At 47.8% G+C, this 24,823-nt stretch overlaps 1 protein-coding gene and 2 long non-coding RNA genes across 5 annotated transcripts; 2 read left to right on the forward strand and 1 right to left on the reverse strand.

The window, feature by feature from the left end:
* Positions 1–1,701: 1,701 nt before the first annotated feature.
* On the forward strand, positions 1,702–20,496 carry AK2 (adenylate kinase 2). Of its 3 annotated transcripts, XM_028113761.2 has the most exons (7): positions 1,709–1,877; positions 9,096–9,221; positions 11,536–11,646; positions 11,776–11,870; positions 16,605–16,677; positions 17,834–18,029; positions 19,974–20,496. In XM_028113761.2, exons 1-7 carry the CDS (start codon positions 1,779–1,781, stop codon positions 19,976–19,978), a joined length of 705 nt encoding a protein of 234 aa, XP_027969562.1. In that variant the 5' UTR covers positions 1,709–1,778; the 3' UTR covers positions 19,979–20,496. The 3 variants fall into 3 exon arrangements, with proteins under 3 accessions (XP_027969563.1, XP_027969561.1, XP_027969562.1); XM_028113760.2 differs by lacking the exon at positions 19,974–20,496 and having other exon boundaries at positions 1,707–1,877; positions 17,834–18,187; XM_028113762.2 differs by lacking the exons at positions 11,776–11,870; positions 17,834–18,029; positions 19,974–20,496 and having other exon boundaries at positions 1,702–1,877; positions 16,605–16,676.
* Positions 16,683–19,411, reverse strand: LOC114217022 (uncharacterized). Its single transcript, XR_003610900.2, has 2 exons — positions 19,304–19,411; positions 16,683–17,416 (listed from the first exon to the last, which is right to left on the reverse strand). It is a non-coding gene; the product is annotated as an uncharacterized LOC114217022 (long non-coding RNA).
* Positions 20,497–20,513: 17 nt separating the features above from the next.
* LOC148164547 (uncharacterized) lies at positions 20,514–23,767 on the forward strand. Its single transcript, XR_015767996.1, has 2 exons — positions 20,514–23,005; positions 23,083–23,767. It is a non-coding gene; the product is annotated as an uncharacterized LOC148164547 (long non-coding RNA).
* The last annotated feature ends 1,056 nt before the right edge of the window (positions 23,768–24,823 follow it).

Below are 24,823 nucleotides of genomic sequence, written 5' to 3' on the forward strand. Positions count from 1 at the left end.
AATAAGTAGATGTAGCAGTTATTATTACAAATTAAGTTGAGTGAATAAATGAATGAAGTACTCCTTCCTTCCCCAGGGCTATCAATATCGCCCTTATGGTCTTTAGTATGCCCCCAAAGACTAGGCCATTATTAAAATTTGAATGAGTGAACTTTATACTGTGTTATTTCTGTATAGTCTCAGTTGCTTTCCTTCCTGAGGGATCCGTGCCTGGTAGAAATCACTGTAGGGATTGGTGGTAGAAAGGGAAGACTGCTCCTATGCCCCTTGCCTGGTGCCCTGGGCACAGCAAACCTCGATAAACTCTGGCTTTCTTGGAGTGAAGTGAATGTTGGCTACATAGAAGCTTCCACCAGAAAAAAAAAATGTGCTTGTTCCTTACCCTCCCCCTCACCCCACAAACCCTGTGCTCTCTGGGGCACCAGCTCATCATCCACAGTCTTAACTGTGACCCTGCCACTGTGTGGCTCTGGGCTAACCACTGCATATTTCCCTGAAAAATGGATTTAACAATTTCTGCCTCTTTCAAGGTCAGGCACCTTGTAGAAGTCCAGTGTGGAGAGGGGGAATAAATGTTCATTTCTTTTGTGAGGTAAAATAGAAGCGACCACACTGAAGGGAGAGCAAATTCACCACCAGGATGTAGGAAATGAGTTGCTAAGGGCCTGTGGGGAAACATAATTGTTTCACAATCACACTCCTGACTACAGGTCCAAAGGGGCCCTTGGGGCAGGTCTTGCCAGGTTCTCAGGGATTGCTTCATAGGGGGTGTGGACGAAACTCCCGCAACCAAAAAGCTGTAGAAATGTTTTTCCTATCCAAGAGAAGCTTATCTCTTTTGAGAAAAACTACCCTTTCCTGACTTAAAAAGGTTGTTTTATTATAAAAGTAGTATCTGTTTATTATGGAACTTATTATGGAACGAAAATATAAACATGCACAAAGAAGGGGAGAGGCCCCTATAATCACAGTGTACAGAGATCATTGCTTGTAACTCAAAGGTGGGATTTTGTTGTAACTGTAATTTCGTATCCTGTTTGGTGAACATTTTCCCATGTGTTTAAATATTTTATACAATGGGGGGAATTCAGTATACAAATTTGTTGCAATCTATTTAACCAATCTCTTGTTGAACGTTTGGGATTGCCTTTGTTTTTGTGTTGTTCTTTGGTTTGCTTATTCGAGCCTTTTTGGCTGTTGCAAGTGCTACAAGTAATACCTTTGTTACACAAATCTTCACGCATATCTTTCTTTGATTATATCTTGAATTCCTGGAAGTGCAGTTGTTGGGCCAAAGGATATTGGATACATATTATCAATTTGTCTTCTAAGACTGATTTCACCCATTTGCACTCCCAGAGGTAATTTCATAGGACTTCACCGGAGTTGAGCCAGTGTCATTAACTGTCAAAGCCAACCTGGAACTCCCAGCCGGGCCTTTGCTCTTGCTTCACTTTTTCCCGCCCACTCCGCACACCCGCCGCGAGCCCCAACCCCCCGCCCCCCTCACACCCCCCGGCGAATATGATGGCCCGCCCCTTCCTTACTCCCGTTCCGATCCTGCCCAATCAAAAGCAGCCTTCTCCAGTATCGCCGCATGGTTAGTAAGTTGAAGTGTCCGTCACCCTCAGGGGCGGGCGGAGCGACCTGACGGACGTGGCGGCCGACCAGTGTTAGCGGCGAGCGGGCCGTGCGTGGCGTGCGCGGCGAGCTAAACTGGAAGCGCTGAACCTGCGAGGTGTGTGCTGGCGGGTTGAGCGGAGAGAGTCTTGGCGGCCATGGCTCCCAACGTCCCCGCGTCCGAAGCGGCCACAGAGTGTCCTAAAGGCATCCGGGCCGTGCTGCTGGGGCCGCCCGGGGCCGGCAAGGGTACCCAGGTGAGCTACAGGGACGGGCTTGGCGGCGGAGCTTGTGGAACTCCAAGGTCAGAACGGCCGGAGGTCCGGATCGCCCTGGAGCGCGACCGTGGGCTCAGGCCTGGGGAGGGTGTGGGGGCTCCTGGCCGGCGTCTGGGGTTCTGCTAAGGCGTTTGGGAGAGGGTCCAATTGGAGATCGGGGGAAGTCTGGGTTAGGATTAGCGTTCTGGAGGGATCTAGACTTGAGGTGTCATGTTGGGAAAATCAAAGGACTGGTCCCTTAAGGGATTAAAAGCAGAGAGGGTTTGAGTGGTAGGGTGAGCCTTCGGTTGAGGCATCGAGATTACAGCCTGAGCGGAGTCAGGGACCCCAGATTCCCTGCGATGTGGGAGTGGATTGTCCAGGGTTATGTTCCGGGCATTCGGGGTAGGGGGACCTTGCTCGTTAGGATTAATGACTGAAGGTGGAGGAGCATCTCCGGCACGTGGGGCAGGGGGGCAGCTGGTATGTGCTGATTAGGAGTTCTAAGAGAAATGAGGTATGACCTGCGTGAGCCAGTTAAGTTGGTGAAATGGGAGAGGGTACCTCAACATACAGAGAAGAAAACAGGCCTAGAGAGATCAGGTTGCTTTCCCAAGATAGGAAAATTGACTTCCTGTAGTCTGGAACCTCAGGAACCATAGGACTCCAGGAGTTTGGAGTCTAAAGTTACCTTCTACCTTAGCGGACTGTGGGGCCTCACTTGGTGTCTGGGCTGTAATGGACCCATAGATCAGAGTTGGGATTTATGATCTCATTTTAAGATTTGGAAGCCCGTAGGTTGGATTATCAATGTCCCCTTCCTGTATAAGGCCTGGCATTGCTCCCCAGGCCACAGGTTCTTGTTGGTGGTTAGGTTCTTAAGAGGGAATTCCTGAAAGTCTGAGCGCCTAAATGAATGGTGTTCTGGGGACAGCTGTGTGCCCACTTTTCCTAGCATTTGAAAAGATCTTGTCTTACTTGTTCTTGGGCCCCCTCTGGTACCCAGCACATCACTTGGCACTTGATGGGGTTGGAAATAGATGAAGGACACAGATTAATGTGGGTGATGACAAGGGAAGTCTGGGAGATTCAGCTTATTCCTGTGATAATTGCTTTTTGGCTTTGGGCACTAGGTCAAGAACGACCACTTTCCCTTTTCTATAGCTGGAGCAGATTCATCCTCGGAACTCACTGTTACCTAATCCCCTTGACCTCAGTAACTTTGAAGTCTTTTTCCTGTTGCTACCACTCTCCGTTATTAGGGAAACTGCAGCCTAGGAATGTTTAATCCCAGACTCTACAAACATTTGCTGTGAGTGAGTATAAACAGGGTAGCTCAAATGCTTCAATTATTTTTTCTTAGTTCATACAGAAGTTAATAATTTCATTAGTTGCATAATGAACAACCCATCCCAGTGCTGAGACAAGGGTTTTATAGTCTAGCAAGTTTGTAACTTCTAAGCCTTAAGTGTCTTCACCTGAAAAATAGTGATAATACCTACCTTACTTACTCAGCATTTCATGAGTACCAAACATTGGAGCTAGAGCAGTGAACAAGACTGATAAGGTCCTTACTCATGTAGACCAAAAGCTGACCAGGATATTGGAAGAGTGTGTTATATATATGTGTAAAGCACCCCTAAGGACCTAAATGACAACCTGGCACATCATAGGCGTTCAATAATTATTGACTCCCTCATCTTACACATTCCTCTCCCCCCAACGTGGATGTATTTCAATGTAAAGGGTGATGTATTCAGGAAGTTTTGAAGGAAATTATACTTATGAGCTGATTTATAAGGGTGTGCATACAGCAGGCATTGGTCAGAGAAGGCTTTCTGGAAGTGGAGGGGATGTAATTGGGACTTGAGGAAACACAAGTCTTTTAACCTCCATACACCTTTCTTTTCATAAGTGGGATAATAGGAATACTAATGATTGTAGTTTTACGGAGTTTTAAAAAAAAACAGCAGTGTTCATAAATCAGAGGTTGCAAAGTGGCAGCCTCCAGAAGCATTTCGTCTACAGACACATCCTTTTTTTTTTATTTTTTCTTTAAGTAGGATCTGCCCTTCCCCCCCGCCCCCCACAATGTGGGGCTTGAACTCAACAACCTCAAGATTAGAGTCTCATGCTCCACTAACTGAGCCAGCCAGGTGCCACTGCCTAACTTTATATATGTATATATATATGTATAATATATGATTTTATTTATTTATTTTGAGAGAGAGGAAGCGAGTGAGAGTACAAGATGGGTGGGTGCCAAGGGCAGAGGGAGAACACAGGGCTCGATACCATGACCCTGGGATCATGAGCCAAAGGCAGATGCTTAACCGACTGAGCCACCCAGGCACCCCCTAACTTTTTTTTTATGAAGAATTTGTGGGGGGGGTAATTTTTTTAATTTTTTTTTTGAGAGAGAGCGAGCACATGAGAGATGGGGGGGCGTGGAGGGTAGGGGAGAGGGAGAGAGAGAATCTTTTTTTTTTTTTAAGATTTTATTTATTTATTTGACAGAGAGAGACACAGCAAGAGAGAGAACACAAGCAGGGGGAGTGGGAGAGGGAGAAGCAGGCTTCCTGCGGAGCAGGGAGCCTGATGCAGGGCTCGATCCCAGGAGCCTGGGATCATGACCTGAGCCGAAGGCAGATGCTTAACGACTGAGCCACCCAGGCGCCCCCCCCAGTCTTTTTTTAAATTTATTTTTTATTTTTTATTTTTAGAGAGGGTAGGGAGGGAGAGAGAGAAAAAGAATCCCAAGCAGGCTCCATGCCCAGTGCAGAGCCCAACACGAGGCTTGATCTCACCACCCTGAGATCATGACCTGAGCCGAAATCAAGAGTCAGATACTTAACTGACTGAGCCACCCAGGTGCCCTGAGTTTGAATACAAAAGAGGACTGGTTCCCATGTACCCATTACCCAGCCCCAACAACCATCAGCCGGTGGCCACTGCTTCCCCACCCACTCTCCCTTCACAGATTATTTTAAAGCAGCTCCCAGATAGCATGGCCAAGGTGTATTTCCTGTTTTCTCTGCCAGCCCTGTTCACAGTTTTTTCCATGCGTCCAACTTATACCAGTTCTTCATCTTGTAGGTCACCTCCATCAGCTCTGTCAGTGCAGTGATACACCTCTGTGAGACCCATACATTTATTACCCTTTTTACAGTTAGAGAAACTAAAGTTCAAAGGGCCTGTTCTCTAGTTTACATAGCAAGTAATTGGCAGATCCTCCATCTGAATGGCTCCAAAGCCCCTGCTCTTTCTTTGCTATCTCCTACCCTGGGTTAGATTTTTCTCCTACCCTATAGTTTTGGTGTTAGGGGTGCAGAGAGCAGCCCTTGCCCTCAAGAGGATATAATACAACAAAATAGAACAAAATAGTCACCCTTTGCTCGGTTATGTGACAGGCGCCCAGTCAGAGATTTCACATGTGTCATCTGATTTAACCCTACAACCCTAGAAGGTAGGTCCTATTGTTATCCATGCCTTTTTTACTGATAAACTGAGGCCCAAAAGCTGATCTTGCCCTAGGATATACATAAAGAAGCAGCAAAGGTCTTCCATTTGAACTCATGACTGATTCCTGAGCAGCGTCGCCATCTTACACTGTTGATATTAGTCTGGATGTAGAGGCAGAAATGAATATGCATGCACACAGTGCCTACCAGTGCAAAGTACCATGTGCAAAGTGTCAGATGAGTGACTCTGACAAATGCTAGGGTAGTTCAGGGTTAGAACAAGAACTATAATTTGTCAAGAGTGTTCCATTCTTCCTCCTACTCAGCCAGTAATGTCGTTAATATTATCCCCAATTTATAGATAAAAAAATAGTCTCAAAGAATCACTGGCCTAAGGTTACATGGTAAGTTAAGAGGCAAAGCTGATACTCAAACACAGGTTTCTGTGCTTTTAAAAAAAATTTTTTTATTGTTATGTTAATCACCATACATTACATCATTAGTTTTTGATGTAGTGTTCCATGATTCATTGTTTGTGTGTAACACCCAGTGCTCCATGCAGAATGTGCCCTCTTGAATACCCATCACCAGGCTAACCCATCCTCCCTCCCACCTCCCCTCTAGAACCCTCAGTTTGTTTTTCAGAGTCCATCATCTCTCATGGTTCAGTGCTTTTTAAAAAGCTTTTTATTGAGGTATAAGATATATGGAGAAAGGTACAAATATCATAAGTGAGCAGCTTGTTGAATTTTCATAATGTCAGTTTTCACAATTACACTTGCGTAGCTTACATCCATATCAAGAAACAGAATGTTGCCAGCATGGTGAAGTTCTCCTTGTGCTCCCTTCCAGGCGCGTGCACACACCCACCCACACACACACACACACACACACACATACACACACCCTTCCTCCAGGGACAGCCACTCAGGCTCTGTGGTCAATATTGTTGTGTTTTTATTAAGGTCCTGTAATATGGATAAGAGATAGGGCTTGCCAGCTCTGCTGTTACTAACTGTGTGATCTTGGGCAATTTAGCCTCTGAATTTCATTTATAAAATACAGATTAAAAATAGTTCCTACCTCATGGGTTTGTTGTATATCATGCATACTAAATACAGTAAAACAGTGCATGGGAAATTGCTTGGCATGTTGCAAACACTCAAAAGTTAGCTGATGTTGATGAGTCCTTATCAGAGGAAGAAGGAGTTGGGAATATTTGGGGAGAGAGATGCTCAGAATTTGCCTACAGGGAAGGGTAGAAGGGAGAGAAGCCAAGGTCCTCAGAGAGACTTATGTTATATATTTGGGAATCATACATAGAGCTGCTGTTTGCAGTGGTGCAAGGCATATAGATGGGGGGGATCTGTGGGGGTAAATTTGAAGAGCTTGGAGGTGTAGGAAGTTATTATGGAGGATATTGAACGCTAGACTAAGATATTGGGACTTCTCCCCTATTGCACTAAGGAGACATGGAAGGCTTCTGAGTGTGTGTGTGTGTGTGTGTGTGTGTGTGTGTGTGTTGGGGGGGCGGAGCCCACGCCCAACAGTATTAGGAGATGATTCCAGCTACATATTCAGGAGTATGGGACGTGGGAGTGGGAAAGACTGGAGGCAGAGAAATAATTTCAAGGTGAGAAAACACGTGAGTTTGAGATTAAATCAGACCTCAACGACTAATAGTTTCCCTTTATTTCCCTAAATGCCAGGTACTATGCTGAATGCTTTGGCATACATAATTTTATTAAATCCCCATAACAACTCTGAAAGTAGGCATTATTATCTGTACTCCAGGGATGAAGACACTGAGGCCTTAAGAAGGCTGCATAACTTGTTCACGGGGGGCACAGTGAGTAAATTGTGGGGCCCAGTTTCCAACCCAGATCTGTACCACCAAGAACCCCGTCTTGTGCCACTGCCCCAGGGCTTCACGAACTTGTATCAGAATCCCAGGGTGCCGTGGAAGGAGGTCTTTTATTAAATGCCTACTGTGTATCTTAATGTTTTGGGTACTTACTTCCTTTTATCCTCACAACAGCCCAATGAAGTAGACATCCCCATTTGACTGGTGAGGAAACATGCTGAGAAGTTAAGTAACTGGCCCAAGGTCACACAGCTGTTGAGTGCCTTAGCCAGGATTCCTGTGTAAATCTGACTCCAAAGTCACCACATTGACTCCCGTGCAGCCGGCAGAGCATGAAGGAATTATTCTTATGCCTTGCCATGTCTCCCCTAGTGGAACGTTCTTCCACACAACTGTAGAATCCCATCATCCAGAACAGCACCTAAGAATCCTGCAGTTTGGGGGTGATGAAAATAGAACAGTTAGGTTCTGTGGTGTTCGGGTCAGCCTTCTGCCTTGAACAAGCCTGATCTCCAAAATGTTCACTCAAGTTAACTTCAAAACCAAGGAGAAAGATTGGCAGAAGAGCTCAGTTCTCTGGGTATGTGGCCACCACGCCAGCCTGGAGGACCACCACTGCCAGGGGGTCCTGATCTTCATTGGTTTTCCAAAGTGCAGTTTTTAACACCTTCTTCATCTGGATTCCATTTTGCTATGAAGTCATGTCTTTGCTGAACCAGTCCATGAATCACAAACTAGAATTTGCTACACCGAGCCCCATCTATTTCCCTTTTCTGTGTGCAACTAAGAAAACTCCCAGTGCACTGGTTTGAATAAGAATCCAACCCTAATGGGGCACCTGGGTGGCTCAGTCGGTTAAGCATCTGCCTTCGGCTCAGGTCATGATCCCAGGGTCCTGCGATCTAGCCCCACATAGGGCTTTCTGCTCAGCGGGGAGCCTGCTACTCCTTCTCCCTCTGTCTACTGCTCTGCCTACTTGGGCTCTCTCTCTCTCTGTGTCAAATAAATAAAATCTTAAAAAAAAAAAAATCCAACCCTACTTATTTTATAAAACAATTGAACCAGAATGCTAAGTATTAAGCTTCTTGAACTGATTCTATTCCTTGTGAATTCTGCAGAGGGGGGTGCTACCCCTGTTAGACTGTCCAGAGTTTCTTCCTGTTCTAGTCTTTATTCTGCTGTGTTGTCCACCAGACTAGGAGCCTGTAGAGGCCAGGGTCCATGTCTTTTGTTTTCCTGGCTCCCAGCAGGGTTCTTGGAAGAGGCATCTGTGTTTTCTTTCTGTATGAATGAACATGGAATTAGGGCAGGGGTTATGGTACCACCTAATATTGAGTATTTACTCTGTGCCGGTCCCTATGTACATATGTTGAACTCCATTTGATCCCAGCAACCCAGTAATGGAGGTCCTGCTACTGTTTCCATTTGACTTAGAGGAAATTTGAAAGGTAGTAAGGTGATATAATTTTTCTCAAGTCACATATCTAGTGATTGGTGTCTGAACCCCAAGAATTTTGACTCTGAAGCCCATGCTCTTAACCAAAGGCTATTCTGCCTCCTGAAACTACTATGTAAGTATATACTGTTAGCCAATGCTCTTTTTATGTATCCTAATATTTATGACTAGTTCCTGTGTGCTAGGCACAGTTTTCAGTGTTTTACAGGTATTTTGTCGTAGAAATCTTACTGTAATCCTGTAATCGTTCTATGGTAGAATGTAACATCAGGTTATCTTTTTATCTTTTATCTCTATTATAGGTAAGGAAATCGGCATTTGCCCAAAGTTCATAGAGCCAGTGAGTGAGTGAGAGGGCCAGGTTCACACCCAGGCAGCCTGATGCCAGGGCCTTCAGTGTTAACTCTATCTTGGTTTTCATCTTCCCCCTGCCACAGGCACCCAAATTGGCCGAAAACTTCTGTGTTTGCCATTTGGCTACTGGGGACATGCTGAGGGCCATGGTGGCGTCTGGCTCAGAACTGGGAAAAAAGCTGAAGGCCACTATGGATGCTGGAAAGCTGGTAGGTTTGGTGGTACCAGTGAATGTGGATATTCCTGAGTCTCATCTGTATTGCCTCATTTGGTGGCCACCAGCCACGTGGAACCATGAAAATTAATTTAGATTTAATTGAATTGAAAATTCAGCTGCTCAGTCTCACTTGCCGCATTTCAAGGGTTTGTTAGCCAGCACAGACTTAGAACATTTCCATTGTAGAAAGTTCTTTTGGACAGCCTTATGCTACGGGGTGTTCTAACAAACACAAACTACATGAACTTCTAGAGTAGCAGGTTACATGGTACATTCTGAATGTGTGGCATTTATTTTGTTCACAGTATTCTTTTTTATATGTATATTTTTAATTTTATTTTTAAGTAGGCTCTACACCCAATGTGGGGCTTGAACTCACAACCCTGAGATTAAGAGTTGCATGCTCCACTGACTAAGCCAGCCAGGTGCTCCTATTTACAGTATTCTTGAGGTCCCTTTGTGCTGATGGCCTTTTGTAATATGCCCTGGTTTTAGAGCCAAAAATGAAACTGCCATCCCTAGGCCAGAACTCAAGGATGTATCTGAGAGAGGATGGAAACCACAGAGTGTTTTAACTCTATTTTTGTGGCTTTGTGTTTTTGTCTTTAACAGTGGATTGCTTGGCGATTGACGAAAGTAATTCCTCCCATTTGGGGGATATAATAGCATTTTCTTACGTTTTTAGTCCAGTTGATCCAATGGGACGATTATTATAATCTATTATCTACTAAATCTTCTTTGATTAGTGCCAGAGCTTAGTTGTAACTGAGTTATTCTGGGACTTGGCCTCTGGGAATCACCTTCAGGCATTTTAATAAACTAGAACACCAAGAAAACATGTAAACTACAGAAACAATGGTTATAGTATAGAATATCCGTGAGCAAGAAGGTACACCGTGTTGTAAGTACTTACAAAGTTACAAATCATTTGCTTCCTTAACATTTTCCCTGGTTTCTTTTAAGATTTGATTTTTTTATTTGCCAGAGAGAGAGAGCAAGAGAGGGAAACAGACTTTCTGCTGGGCAGGGAGCCTTATGTGGGACTCGATCCCAGGACCCTGGGATCGTGACCTGGAGCCAAAGGCAGACACTTAACTGACTGAGCCACCCAGGCGCCCAACATTTCCCTCTTTTAAGTTCAAACATGAAGATGATCAGATTTACCATTTTGGGGGAATGGGAGGAGAAAAAGGTATATTTATCATCTGGGAATCACCTTCAGAAGCCATTTTGTGCTTGGCCCTCTGATCTTCTCATATCTTAGAATGTTGGTTGGGGAAGGCCTTGGGCTTTGCCTTCATCCCCGAATTACCTCCCGGTAGGCTTTGAGATTGCGTAGCTGTGTCCAGGGTACCCCTTCCCGCCCACCTGCCCCTTTACTCTAGCTTTCCCTTCGTGTTTGTGAGACCTTGAGCTAAGCCAGAAAGCTAGATATTTTGAACTTTGGGTCTTGGCAGAAGATCTTGTACTGAGAAAAAATTGGGATATGGCCATGAGATTGCTTATCTCCAGCCTTCACTTGGTCACAGAGCTTGTACTTTGTCCCCAAGTTCACAGCCAGTCCCAGGATAAGAGCGTTAGCAGCCTTCACTGTCATGCTGGTAGGGAACTTCTCTTTCTCTGAAAGCTCAGGAGGAAAACCGGTTTTCGGAAGCTGAGAAGGGCCTCGTTGGGGCTTTTAGAGAGACTAAGAGGTGTGTTGGCCTGGCACCTCACTTCCTTGGTTCTGACCCAGTCTTGCCAATTCAGTGACTTTCTCTGTTACCTCATGTCCAGGATGGCCTGGACCACTTTACTGTTAGCCTAATCAGAATTGTGAAACAGGGAAAGTTGGTACCTTTCTGCATTTTGGTTGAGCCCCATTCTCCCATGGAGCCCTCCTCAATGATCTCTCAGCCAGAAACCCTTGCCTTTCTTGTGCCTTGAAGACAGCTGCTTGCTGATGAGCTATTATCTGTTGGAAAGGATCCTGACTAATGGCTAGAGAGGGCCTCAGGACCTAAGACATGGAAGCCTCCTATCCAGGTGACAGGCAGTGGGGTCCTCTTCCCTCACCCAGATTGTTGGGACACAAAAGAATCTCAAGTGAAGAGAACACATGTGGCAACCACAAAAATCATGAAACTGAATTTTCTTTGAAATGTGGAGCCACTCCACATTTGCTCTAATTTTTGCTTCTTTGGGGTCAAGAAAACATGCTGTTGAGTAATCAGGTTATACAGACACAAACTTGTGGCCCTGGAGTTGGGCTCATGTCACCTAATTAACAGACTTAAGCCCAAGGCTGTCTTGTTCTTAACTTCCAGGTGAGCGATGAAATGGTAGTGGAGCTCATTGAGAAGAATTTGGAGACCCCTCGATGCAAGAATGGTTTTCTTCTAGATGGCTTCCCTAGGACCGTGAGGCAAGCAGAAATGGTGGGTGCCTTGAATTTGTGTCACTGATGCATGAAAATGAACTTTTGGCCCATTATCTCTTAATCACTTTGAGGGAGATGGCTCTGATCAAGCTCTGGTAGTTCAGGTGGGCCATTTACTCTCTTGCAGCTCGATGACCTCATGGAGAAGAGGAAAGAGAAGCTTGACTCTGTGATTGAATTCAGCATCCCGGACTCTCTGCTGATCCGAAGAATCACAGGAAGGTATTTGTCCTCTGAAGATCCCTCCTGGGCCTGCCTCCTCTGAGCTTTATCAGACCAGCAGAGCTGCTCTTGCCCAATCCCAGCCAGGCAGCGTAGTGCCATTTGAACGTGGGTTGGTCTTGTTTGGTGACATCCACTGAAATGGTGACACGGGATAGAGATATGTGGAAAGAAGAGCAAGGGATTTGAAGTCAGCATCTCAGGCTTGTCACCTTTTAACCCCGACCCTAGGCAAGTTTCTTAACCTCTCCAAGGCTGCTTCCTCCTCTGTAGAGTGGGGTTAATAAGACCTGCTTCGAGGAACCGTTGCGCATTTTAGATACCATGACATGCATTGTTCTGAGCCTTGCTTACAGTAGGTGCTTCAGAAAGATTCCATTCCTTACATGGTTATCTCCACTGCCCTGAAATCTGGTTTAGGTTGGGAGTTGCCATACCTTGCTGTAGGTTTTGTAGTGTGAAAATAATATGACCACGGACACAAAGTTTAGAAAATGGAGGAAAATTTTGCTCATGATACAGCCACCTCAGCCAAACCCACTATTGCTTTGCTGCATGTTTCATTTTCAAATACTTATTTTGCGGCGCCTGGGTGGCTCCGTCCATTAAGCATCCGTCTCTTGGTTTTGGCTCAGGTCGTGATCTCAAAAGAGTTGTGAGATCCGGCTCCACGCTCAGCATGGAATCTGCTTTGGATTCTCTCTCCCTCTTCCTCTGCCCACCCCCTCACTCTTTCTTTCTCTTGCTCTCTCTCGCTCGCTCTCTAAAATAAATAAATAAATCTTTAAAAATAAATAAATAAATAAAGTGCTTGTTCCTTGGAGCACCAGTCTGACTAAGTCAGTGAAGCATTCAGTTCTTGATCTCAGGGCTGTAGGTTGGAGCCCCATGTTGGGTGTAGAGTTTACTTAAAACAGTAAATAAATAAAATCTTTAAAGTACTTGTTTTTCTGTAGTAGTCACCATTGAACAGGCATGCTTCTGTTTCTGAACAAGTTTGCTCTGAAAGGTCCACTGTTTTAGGCTATAATTTCCTCTACCCTGTATCACTGTCCACTCTGCCATCTGCTTTGTGCCTTCCAGAAATATGTGGGAAGTTCTCAGCCACTAATAGACCCTCCTCCCATTCTCTTCTTTATCGGGGGCTTTGGCTTTTATATCCCTTAGTCATTTTAATGGAATCCCAGGAAGGTGGTCAGCCTACCGTCTTGAACCAGACATCCATGACCATTATTTTTAATTGCTGCTTGGTATTTCACAGTAGACGAGCCATCATTTATTTATTTGTCCCCTTATTGTGGTACAGTTGTGTTTTTTTATAGTTGTCTGCTGTTAATTTGATGCTGTGACCATCATAGTACATGTAAACTTTTGGATTTAGTTAGAAAATGTTTTCTTGTTGTAAATTTTATTAAGTTGATTTCCTCATGAGGTTGCACAATTTTTCCATGTGTCTGCAGTCTGTATCTTCATGGGGGGAGGTAGACATATAAACAGGCAGCGGGGTGAGTGTTACAGGTGTTTTCCTGAGAGGCTACATTAGATACAGTGGGTCCACCTTACATTAATTTTTTGTTCAAATGTCCAGGTTTCATGTTTCTAGCTATTCCATAGGCACCTTCAAATAAAGGAACTTCTGTATTTTTGCATTGCCACTGGCAGAGCAGACAAAGTGGAGGCAGGCCAAGAAGTGGTAAGGTTGACAGGGAGGCACATCACCAGGGCTGGGGTCCCTGATGTACAAAGCAGATGTTATAGCAGTACTAGTTGACCCTGGGGGCCTTTGCATCGATGGGCCCATGTTCCTGCGTGCCCATTCTGTGTGCAGCATCGTACTAGACTCAGGTTGGGGACCAGGAGAGGGTAGAGAAGAACAATATGCCCATCTCTGACCTCAAGAGAGTCTACAAGCCATACAAGAAACCTGGGCTTGTTAGTGCAGTGGGTAGTCCTAAGGAGTGAGCCTGGGAGCAGGAAGGGAAGGCTGCCTAGGAGAGGAGCAATGTCAAACATGGCCTTCCTAGATGGAGAGGATTTCGGTGAGGCTCTCCGGGAAGAGAGTAGAGGCGGGAATGAGTATGGGTTAGGAGAGGGCCTCTAGCTGGAGCTGGTGGCAGAATGTCTGTTCAGAGTTGGAGGCAGGATCTGAGGGGCTGGGTGGCAGAACAAGTGCTGTTGGGAGGTCAGATGGGCGCTTGACTGGGGAAGGTTCGCCAAGGTGAAGAGCATAGGCATATCAGTCATGGGATGTTCTTAAGCCATGAAGTGTTATGGCAAGAACAGCATGCTAAGAACATTAGTTTGGCCCTGGCATACAGGCTAAACTGGGGGAAAGGAGAAACAGACAAGAGCCCACCTAGGAGGCTGATTCTGATCCCCTTGTGGAGTTGTGGAGGCTTTTAACTGGGGTTGGCTGGTGGGGAACAGAGAGGTTCTGAAGAGCAAACTACAGGATTGTTGTAGAGGATGAAGAAGACTCAGTGTCTAGGTTTGGGAGTGAGTGGTGTGGTGTGATCCTCTCCCTCACAGAGGAAGAAACACGACATGCCAGGCTGGTAAAGTTGTTTTCAAGTTCCCTGTATGGGTCGGTGGCAGAACTAGCACTGAAAGCCCGCTTTCTGCCTTCTACTACAATGTTGGTCGGAAGACAAAGAGGCAGGAACTAGTTGGATCTTACTTAAATCTGACATGATTAAACCCCACTGTAAATATCTTTGATTAGCTCTGACCTCACTTCTGACAATATTATGAGTCATACTTTATGTTTTGAATACCTATGGTTAGCGGTTGTTGGTTTTAACTTTTTCAGTGTTGTCTACTAATTATCCTACCAGTTGGCTGTCCTGATGTCTCAAGTCATCCCCACTTTGCAGCTGAGAAAACAGGCATCTGAAGTGTGATACTTAAGACAGCAGTGGCTCTAGAACCCCAGCCTTGATCCCTCACATCACGCCCTCCATCGCTAGGTCCGGCTCGGTGGCCCTTAGAGCTATTGCAGTTGGTGCTGAGGCCAATCCCACTTTGAAAACTTGGATCATGGACTTACTTTCATTTCCCTCCTAGGGAATGAGACTTTAAATGAAGTCTGAGTGGGGAAGGAGCAGTGTGCTGTATGTAACTGGAGGGCTGAGGGAATCGGACGGAGTAAGCGAGAGATGTAGGGATGTGGCAAGGAAAGAGTCGTGTCTGCCGCAGCCTGGTTGCTGTGTGCCTTGTGCTCTCCAGAAGGTGAAGACTTATGGTCCACGTCTCATGCTTGCAGCCCTTCACAGAGGGAAAGCTATAGCTGAGCCCAGCAGTCTCTCCCTGGGTCTCCCAATGGAGGCACCAGAGGAACCTCGCCTCTGTGACCTCCTGTCACCTAACAGGCACAGACCACCCAGGGTAGCTTATTTTACTCAGCCATCACCTCTCCCCAACCAGTGCTATAAATGGACCACTTGGCCCCCCAAAAGTGTGCTGTCCAGAGAGCAGGGGAGGGGAAGAGGGAGAGAGAATCTCAAGCAAACTCTGCACTGAGTGTGGAGACTGATGCGGGGCTCAGTCTTACAACCCTGAGATCATGACCTGAGCCTGATGCTGAACCGACTGAGCCAGAGCCACCCAGGCGCCCCTGCCCAGGCTTTGATAGTCTGACCCGGACTTTCCCAACTGATGTGCTGAGATATCGATCAGCCATCAGAGCAGCTGGGTAGGCCTGGGTTATTCCAGAGGGGAAGCACACAAGTACTGCATAAATATCTGCGTATGCCAAGAGGTGAAAAATGTTGGGAAGCTCTGGTGTAACAGACCTTCATGAGGAAAGCAGACATCTGTTCAGTAAAAAAGCCTGGGTTGGCACAAACAGGAAACTAGACAGGCCCTGGCTGCTAGCAGGGTTTGGCCTGCCTTCTTCCCTTCTTAGGTTTCTGGGCTCCCATGGTGTGGCCGCTCCCAGTCAGGAACTCAGGTTTGCAGCCCAAGGGGGCACAGCACAGATGGGGGGCCCAGCTACATTTTCAGTGCCAGCTAAATGCTTTATTCTTGGGCACTTCATGACTTGTTGAGTAGGTGATTTCTCCTGGAGCCAGTGTTCATATTGCTTGGCCTTCCGATGCTTGGGCCGCCTTTTATCTATGTGACTGCAGAGGGGTGTTGCCCTGTCTGGTGGTGTTTGCATCTGCAATACATATTTTTCCATCACACCTTTCTGGTTTTTGTAACCAAACTGGGATAGAAAATAGGGTTAGCTTCTTTGTCTTCTGGCCCCCGTAGCACGTTGCACAAATCTCTATTAAAGGATGAGTCACAGTTATTTTAGGTTTTTTCCACATTTGTCCCTCCTACTAGAGTAAGCACTACTTGTGATCAGGGATCTTGACTCGTTGCAGTGTGGCCCCTGGATTCAGCATAAGGCCTGAATCGGACTAAGCACTTAGTGAACATTTATTGGGCGAGTGGGTGAATAGATTGAATGGCTGTGTGAGACCAGCACCTGGTTCCTGAATTAGGTACTTACACCAGCCTTGGCAGCCAGATACTCATCACATTGGTGCAAAATAGAAATCATACTCCCTCTGGCATAAGCTCTCCTGGAAGCCCAGTTATCTTCCCAAGCAAGGAACGCCTATGGCTGGGTGCTGTGCCTGGTGAAGTCCTCACATCCAGCTCCTCTGTCATTGCTTGTCAACTTGAACCCTAGGGTTCAGGGTTACTTTCAGGCAACCTGACTCGTGTTCGTTTGCTGTCTTTCAGGCTGATTCACCCTCTGAGTGGCCGTTCCTACCACGAGGAGTTCAACCCCCCAAAGGAACACATGAAAGATGACGTATGTAAACCCAGGACAGGAAATCTCCTTTTCCTTCCTTCCCCTTTATTCCTTCCTGTTCTTTGTTCTTTCCATCTTCCCTTTATTCCTACCAATATTATTAACCATGAGAAATAACACCGACCAATAAATCACGTGGGCTGTGGCTCTTCTGGCTACAGAGCGACTCCCCCAGTGGTTTACTGTTTGACTTTGAGGTGGCTACCAGCACCGGCTCCTTCATAGTGCCCGGTTTATACCTGTCTTTGGTCCAGAGCAGCCCCGTTCTGGTATCACCGTGACCCAAATGGTTGACTAATCTCAGGAGAAGGCTTCTTGGAAGCCCAGAAGCAGAGCCAAGCTAGGAGAACAGGACTGAAGAGAAATGTGTTGACTGGTCCTACTTCGGAAGAATGTCCCCTCTCTCTGGTGATTTTGCTGTGTCCTACAGATTCAGACTATTTGGGCTAGATTAACATTGCCAAGTGCTCATGACAGTCTTGCAGATGTAACAGGGAGGGTCTCGTAGATGTTCACTGTAACATTTGCCGTAACTAGTCCATTTCGTCTGTTTTAGAACATGCAGGCGATAGTAAGAGTCTCGTGGGTTTGCCTTTGTCACTTGAGAAAAGTTCATCAGGTCCTACAGGTTTCCAAGCCTTCGTGTCATCTTAATCACATTTCCCACGGTTGGGAATTCTGCCACTCAGAGTTCTTTCTCACTCCGCTTGCCACTTTCAGAATGCTGAAGGCCACCACCCTAGTGAAAACACCAAAGACTTCGGTGACTAAGGTTACAATGGCGAATGCATCTCTGATTCTGATGTATTCTCCTGGTCTCGGGGGCCTCTGTCTTTCTTGCTTCTGACCCTAGAAGTGTTCACCTTGGAAGCCAAGCAACCTGAGCAGAAGCTGTGAGAGAGGGGCCTTGCCCGTCTTCCTCCCACAAACCCCCTTCCTCACGCTTTGCTGCCTCAGGCTCCCCGGCTCCTCTGGACTGGTTGGTCTGCTCCTGGGACCAACTTCCCGGGAGTAGCAAAGCTCTTTAGAGACCTTTAGTGGAGGGGATCTAGATTGTCTGCCTTTCCCTCTGATGGCCTTTGGGAGCAGATAGCATCGCAGATCTGGAAACCTTGCTAACAGTCCCAGACTTTCACTGCCCCCTTCCTGTTATCAGATCACTGGGGAACCCTTGGTCCGCCGATCAGATGATAATGAGAAGGCCTTGAAAATCCGCCTGGAGGCCTACCACACTCAGACCACCCCGCTGGTGGAGTACTACAGGAAACGAGGGATCCATTCTGTCATCGACGCCACCCAGACCCCTGACGTCGTGTTTGCCAGCATCCTAGCGGCCTTCTCCAAAGCCACATGTAAAGACTTGGTTATGTTTATCTAATGTTGGGTCCAAAAAGGAATTTCTCTCTTCCTATCCCTGTTGAGGGAGTGGGTGGGAATTGCAGAGCAGGTAGAGGGAAGCTTCCTCAAATACCATTTGTTGTACCAATTAAAAAAGCACTTGCTTGATGTATCTTTAGCGTGTGGGCAACTCTCATCTCATCTATGTGTATGTGTGTGTGTGTGTGTGTGTGTGTGTCTCATTGGTCTAGGTACATGTACACTCTTCCTTCTTTCTAAGGTACAGGCAAGGTTGCTTTACCAGCTGTTTATTTCTTTAGCCATACTCTTGATTTTTACTTATTTTTGCCAAGATAACCTAACTCAGGTATCTGCCAGGCACCGCAGTGCTGGAACCTCATGGTGTCCGGCCCGCCCCCAGCAGCTGAGTGGAAGTCCAGGACCGCGTGCAGTCAAGCAGGGCCAGAGCCCCCGGCGGCAGATGTGGGCAGGGAATCCCACTTGTTTTGTACCCCACTGTGAAAAGCCACATGAGTTCGGTTCATTGTTTCCCTAAGTGGAAAGAAAAGGCATTTATGCTACAGATCTCAGAAATAACTGGGAGAGGGTATCCAGGTAGGAAGATCCAGGCTGAGTTGGAATATTTCTGTGATATGCACCACAGTGCTATAAAGTAGGGATCATTTGGGACCTGTGTGAAAACTGAATTGTTGCCAAAGAATTGAACCCAAGTAGACGGTCCTTTTGAATTCAGACTGTGTTCTGAACATCCCAGGCTGGGCATCTGAGAGCAGCCAGTCCACTTCCCAAAGAGACCAGGGTAGGTTTGTTTTCATTTTTAACGTTTGCCTCCCTTTGCCAAGTATGAACAAAACAGTGATTTGGAGGTGATCCATTCTTGGCCTCGTTTTCATTCGAGTTTACTCAAACCCAGTCTCTCCAGGATATGAAACCCCAATCAGATGTGTCTCTTTTAAACTCAGACTCTGTCCACAGACTCCCCAAGAAAAGATCACCCAAAATAAGATCATCTATGACAGTAACCAGCTTTTATTCCTAACTTTAGTTCCCCCAACTATTAAGCATTTCGTGAGGTCCATGCTGTGCTGTTTGACTTGTGGCAAACAGAGGAATTAATAAATAGACTGTTGGGAGAGGCCACAAAACGGTGGCCTCTGGAAAAAAACATTGGAAAACCAGTGGCAGGCCCAGTAAATAAATGCCGCCTGCCCTAGCATAATCTGCTGACTTGGTGCAGAGGGCTCTAGAGTCCCAGTCCCCGTCTGACCTGAGTCTCCTGCTGTCTGTGGAACTGTCAGAGGGCTTGTCCCCCGTCCGCCTGGAAGCTGGGCATGGGTACGTGGCCATCTTCCTTCCCTTTGATCTGGTTCAAGTGAGCGTCTGCTAGTTCTGCTCTGCCTTGCTTCCCTGCCTGTAAACTAACTCCGCCCATTCTGAACAGAAACCTAGTCTGGTGTGGGGCATTTCTGGGAAGCACATGACTTCAAGGAAGAGGACTGAAACCAAAACTATGAGCCGTGTCTGCAGGGGTCTGGAGCCCCTCTCTGGGGGAGGGAGGCCTCACAGATCCTGGAGTCCACTCCCCTTTCACAGGGGACAGTTGCAGGCACTTGGCCTCGAGGTGGCGGACGTTGACTGTTCGCTAATTGAACGTGTGTGATCTTTGCCCGTCCATCTACATTCACGTGCGCATATTTGGGCTGCTGGTGAACCTAGAACGTGCAGGATGCATATGTCCTTTTGGGGGTGGTCAGGATTTAGATTTTTGTTTCGTTTGATTACACAGCCTTAACCTCAGCAGGATTGAGAGCTTTCTCCTGACAGAAATGTCCATTGTCTGTTGCATTTGGTTGCTGGGGCATGCATGCCAGCCCTCCTGTTATTTACTTGGTTTTTAAAAACCCGTTTTGTTCTCTCTTGTTTCCTCTCTATTTCAGCCTAGTAACAGAAGGCCAGGCGAGACTGCACCACTCTTCATCACCCCGCGGCGTGATCCCTGCTCTTTAGGTGCTGGGCAGAGGGGAGGGGTGGTCAGGGTGAGGATGGAGAGGGAGGAATGAGGAGGGCCCGAAAGGAGTAACGAAGAGCAGCAATGTGGTAGTGAGGCCATCTCTTTCACACGTCCTAGAGGAGTCTGAGAAAGTACAGAGGAGGGGTGAAATAAAAAAAAAAAAAAAAACACATTAAAGGCTGTAAATAGAAATAGAAATAGGGAGGTGCAGTATTGTTTCTGAGGAATCCAGGTTTCATTTACTGTGGATTGGTGACAATATATTTTAAAGTCAAATGCCCTGAGACCTCAGTTTTTATCTCAGAGCCTCATGGGTTGCCAGCCTAAGAATGCAGGAAGTCAAACTGTTCTGTCTTTCTGAAAGCTTGGAACAGGGCGGGGGTTTGACTCCTGGCCCTGGTTCTCTGCACCATGAGACAAAAGATCATCTCCACGTCGTAAAGAGATGGGGTGGGGTGGGGGGGGGGCGTGTTCATGGGGGCGGTGGCTCAGCCAATCACGTTTACTGGAGTTGTGGGGAAGGCGAGGCTGGTCTCCTTCCTAACGACACACTGCTGTTTGCCGGTCCACCCTTTCTCATGGGTCAGCTCCCAGCAGCCACCCAGCATCCCTGCACTCTTACCATCTTGCATCCACGATGTGGGAAGGGACCCTTGTTAATAAACGAGCAAGTGTCCTAAGCAACATAATCCAAAGATTGTCCTTTCCATCCTCAAATCCTGTGACTGGGATCACTCGTCAGCACTGTGATGTATTATTTTCAATGAGGTGCCTTTCTTAACTGACCAAATGCTGCCTTGTTTGGCCCCTAAATCAATAAAGTATGTTAAAAATTTGTATCCCCTGTTGTGACATTTTCTTGAGGGGATCTGGGCTAGGAAAAAAAAAATGGCATTGAATTCTGAATCTGGCTTGGAAGCCCCTTCTTGTCACTAGAAGTCACAAGGCAGGGAGGTCCAAAGTGTGTGCTCATAAGATGAGCCACACCCTCTTGAGCCTCAGTTCAGATGCAGGCAGGACAAGGCAGCTTGGCTTCGTGGAGACCACGCCGTGCTTGGAGCTCAGAGGAGGTGTGAGGAATCCCGGCCAATCATTGCACTGTGCTTGAAGCACAGAGGAGGTGTGAGGAATCCCGCCAATCATTTACTCTGCTCCTGTTTCCTTGTCTGAAAAAAGAGGGGTGTGATGCCACCTTCTCAGACTTGTTGGCATTAAATGAAGTTTATAAAAAGCAGCTTTGTGCTTGGCGCCTGGCACACAACAGACACTTGATAAATGTTAGTTAGATCCGAATATATACAAAAATATCTGCTTCGTGCCGGGCTGGAGAATTATTGAGTGGACAGCTGTCCACAGCCGAGAAAGCCAGTGCTTCTCATCCCTAGCCAGATTTTTGGCTGTCTCTTTAACACTCCTGGTTGCTTCTTTATAAATCCATTTTTTGCTCAGCCAAAGAGCCAAGCTGAAGCTCTCAGGCTCTTTGGAAGGACTGCCTCTGCAGGTTGGTTTCTGAGAAATGACTGCTGTTCCCGAAACCAGAAGAAGCCGGCCTGGGAGCACCGCTGTCCTTCAGGCTTTCTTGTTCTGGAGAGATCCAGAGTGGTCATGGGCATGTTAAATGCCACTTCTTGAGCCAGCGCCTCCCTCTGCTTCCCCACCTCCCCAGCTCCACAGTCATTTCCGGTGCCAACACGACTGACTCACTCTGATCTTTCCGTTCCCTAAGCTGTTTAAATGCCCCATGAAAGCATTCGTCCCTTTCTTGATCATCATGCAACAAACTGGGGGGACAGACCTGTGGACCTAGCCCAGGAGGCCGCTGAGTGGTGTGGTGGAGAAGAATGGCCTGACAGGAGACCGGGAGACCTCTCGTTCGCGTCTTTCGGCTTGGTGTCCTCATCCGGAAACTGACTGGAACTGCTCCCGTGCCTGCAGCACTGACACCAGGCCAGGTACTGCACACGGGCCTCGTAGCCAAGACCTTCCGGGGCCCTCCTGGGACACCCGGGCGGCCGGAGCTGTCCTCCCGTCTTACAGGTGAGGCAATCAAGGCCTGGAGCGGCAAGGTCACACAGAAGAGGCCAAGGCGGCACGCCGAAAGCAGTCTCTGCCACCCGAGCCTGTCCCCTTGACCTTGTCACTGAAGTGATTCAGCGACTTGGGCAGCTCTCCAGTAAGACGGGCCCCTCCCGGGTGCCTTCTTGTTCATGGCCGCTCACTGCCAGTCTGAGGACCCGGGGAAAGTGTCCCAGGCTGTCTTGTGGGCACAGAACATTGCAGACAGAACGAAGGGCAACCTTGGCACTCAGGAGGCCTCAGCAGTTAGCCTCAGCAGTGTTTCCTGGGAAGACTACTCAGTGAGTCAGAAGACAGACTCCTGCCACACCTCCTCCACCGTGAGACCCCGGGCAAGGTACCTCCCCGACAGTAGAACAGAAATGGCCGCTTGCCCCGCAGGTGTGCTGGCAACACCGGTGGCCAGAATCCCGGCACACCGCAGACGCCCGCGATGTTGCTGATGGCCTGCAGAGAGGAAACGCAAGCCTTGGCGACAGCCCTCGAAAGTTATATGCAGAATTCCGTATTTTTGTATTTTCCTAATTACTGATCGTTTCGCGTGACCTTACGCTTACTGGATGATAGGCCCTGCGTCCACGCTGCCACTTCTGGTAAGCCTGTGGGAGTGAGCGCTGGCCTTATTTCCGCGGGCCGCGGGCGCACTTTGAGGCTCGTACACCCGGGAGCGGCAGGAGCCGGGAATGCGCCCGGCCGTGGCTCCACACCCTGGCCTTCCACCGCTGCTCCGTGGCCTTGACGCTCGGCTGGGAGCGGGGAAACCCTCTGAAGGCACTCGTGATACAGCGGCGTCGACGAGCCACGGATCGGGATGAAAGGAGAAGAAACTCGAGGAGGCTTGCCTGGCACAGTGGCGGACCCGAGTGGGGAGCGCTGCCTCGGGTAAGACTGTTTTCGGTTTCATCCTTCTTTTGTTTCCCTGCTGTGGGAGCTGAAGCTCCAATGTGCTGGATTCGCAGAACTCCGGGAACCACTCCTGTTCCAGGAGGCCAGAGGAGCAAGTTACGGGGGGAGAGAGGAGTCCGTTTTCCCCGCCAGTACATTCTGGAAAGGGCGGCAGCAGGAAGGTGTCTACACTGGCTCCACGTCACAGCCATTCCTTTTGGACCGAAGCCCCGCACAGCTAATGGCATCGAGGAATTCGTGATCCCGAGGGACCGCTGTCCTGCCAACACCTCGGGGACATGGCAGCTCTGTGTTTAGAGTCCTGCAGGGCAGGATGTGTGTGTGTGTGATGATGAGCTTCTCTCACAGAAGACCCCTTCGGGGCACCCAGGCAAGAGGAGGAGCCCCCAGCAGAGAGCAGGCATGAGTGGGGAGGCAAGGTGGCAGACGGCAGGGGCAGGACCAGGTCCTGTGCAGTAACCCCCCGACTGAACGGCTCTGCACTTTGGGGGTAAAATTGCCATGGGGCAAATCATTACGTTGTAGGGGGTCCCCCAGATAAAGACTCTGGGGACAGATTTCTCCAAGCTTAGAGCTAGGAGATCATTTTGCTTCCTGTTTAGTTGGTCTGCATTCTACTAGGTAAGAAATGCTTCATTTTCTACTTTTGCTTTTTGCCCTGGCTGTGAGGAGACCCCTTGTGTTCGATGCTATGCTTTCTTCTGTCAGGCTTTCTTAATAAAATTCTCCCCCACCTCACCCAACCTCAGTCATTTTGTTTAGTGTTAATGTGTCTGGACATGTCTTGAGTCTTTCCAACTGCCTTGAGTCTATTCCGGGAAAGAAGTGGGGGGTAAAGAAAGGGCTACTACGTGGGTACGGGAGGTGAGACTGCAGAGAGGATCTGGTAGCTTCGAGGTAGAGGAGGTGGGACTGGAGTGGCTCCACCCAGAGGGCAGGGCATTCCCGGCAGAGGCCACAGGTACTAAGGGCTGCTTTTACCTAGTGAACCCCTAGGGTGCTTGGAAACCGTGTTTTTCAAATGAAGCATAGGGACAACAGAAGGGAATTTTTTCCGCTCAAGAACCTGGAAGAGCCAGAGACAAGGATATGTACACAGAGTTGATGGCCGCTCTAAGTTTGGCCCTCACGCCATATTTGCCACCTCTCCCAAACACACGGCATCAGTGCTTTGACCGTGAGTTGGGTGACCCTTTGCTGTGGTGGGACCGAAAAGAAGGGAGTCTCTTGGTTTTATTGTCAGCTCTGTGTTCGGTCACATGCCTAGGGATGTGGTCATGGGTTCTGCAGTGACAGAGATGACCTGTGGTTAGATCTAGGCACTGACATAGCTCGCCGCTGGCCTTGGGAGCCGCTTAACCTCCAAGCCTCAGTGAACTCATCCGTAAAAGGAGGATCATAGCACCCATCTATGGGAGGCACAGTCCATAAAATTGAAAAATAGCCCAATAAATGATCCTATTTACCTTTTTTCCTATGGCTCTTTGCCAAGGAAAAAAGGACCCTGTCATGGCTACCAGGTGTTTCAGACCATATATCTTTATCCCTGTTCCCCAGTGCCAGTGCCCTCCATCCCCTTTGGAGTACTGCACCAGACCAGAACAGGTTGCTCGTCACTGGGGTGTTTCCTGAGTGGCCAGATGTGCCCCTGGGTGGGGCCGGGAATCTGAGTCTCCTCAGGGTTGCTGATGTGGCAGCCTACCGGGTCGTAATGGACATGGCCCCCACAATGACCAAAGGTCACGGAGAGGAGGACATTCTGTCGTTGAAGACGGAAACAAGGGCTGTGGTCGA

The sequence above is a fragment of the Eumetopias jubatus genome, unplaced genomic scaffold (genome assembly GCF_037043125.1).
Source record: "Eumetopias jubatus isolate StellerSeaLion01/CBP00866 unplaced genomic scaffold, mEumJub1_p1.0 scaffold_4, whole genome shotgun sequence".
NCBI lineage: Eukaryota > Metazoa > Chordata > Mammalia > Carnivora > Otariidae > Eumetopias > Eumetopias jubatus.

What these genes read in the sequence shown, in the direction of transcription:
- AK2 (XM_028113760.2), top strand. Translation starts at nt 1,779, where the DNA reads ATGGCTCCCAACGTCCCCGCGTCCGAAGCGGCCACAGAGTGTCCTAAA. An exon ending in CCGTGAGGCAAGCAGAAATG is followed by an intron (nt 11,647 to 11,775) that starts GTGGGTGCCTTG and finishes ACTCTCTTGCAG; the next exon opens with CTCGATGACCTCATGGAGAA. An exon ending in AGGAACACATGAAAGATGAC is followed by an intron (nt 16,678 to 17,833) that starts GTATGTAAACCC and finishes TCCTGTTATCAG; the next exon opens with ATCACTGGGGAACCCTTGGT.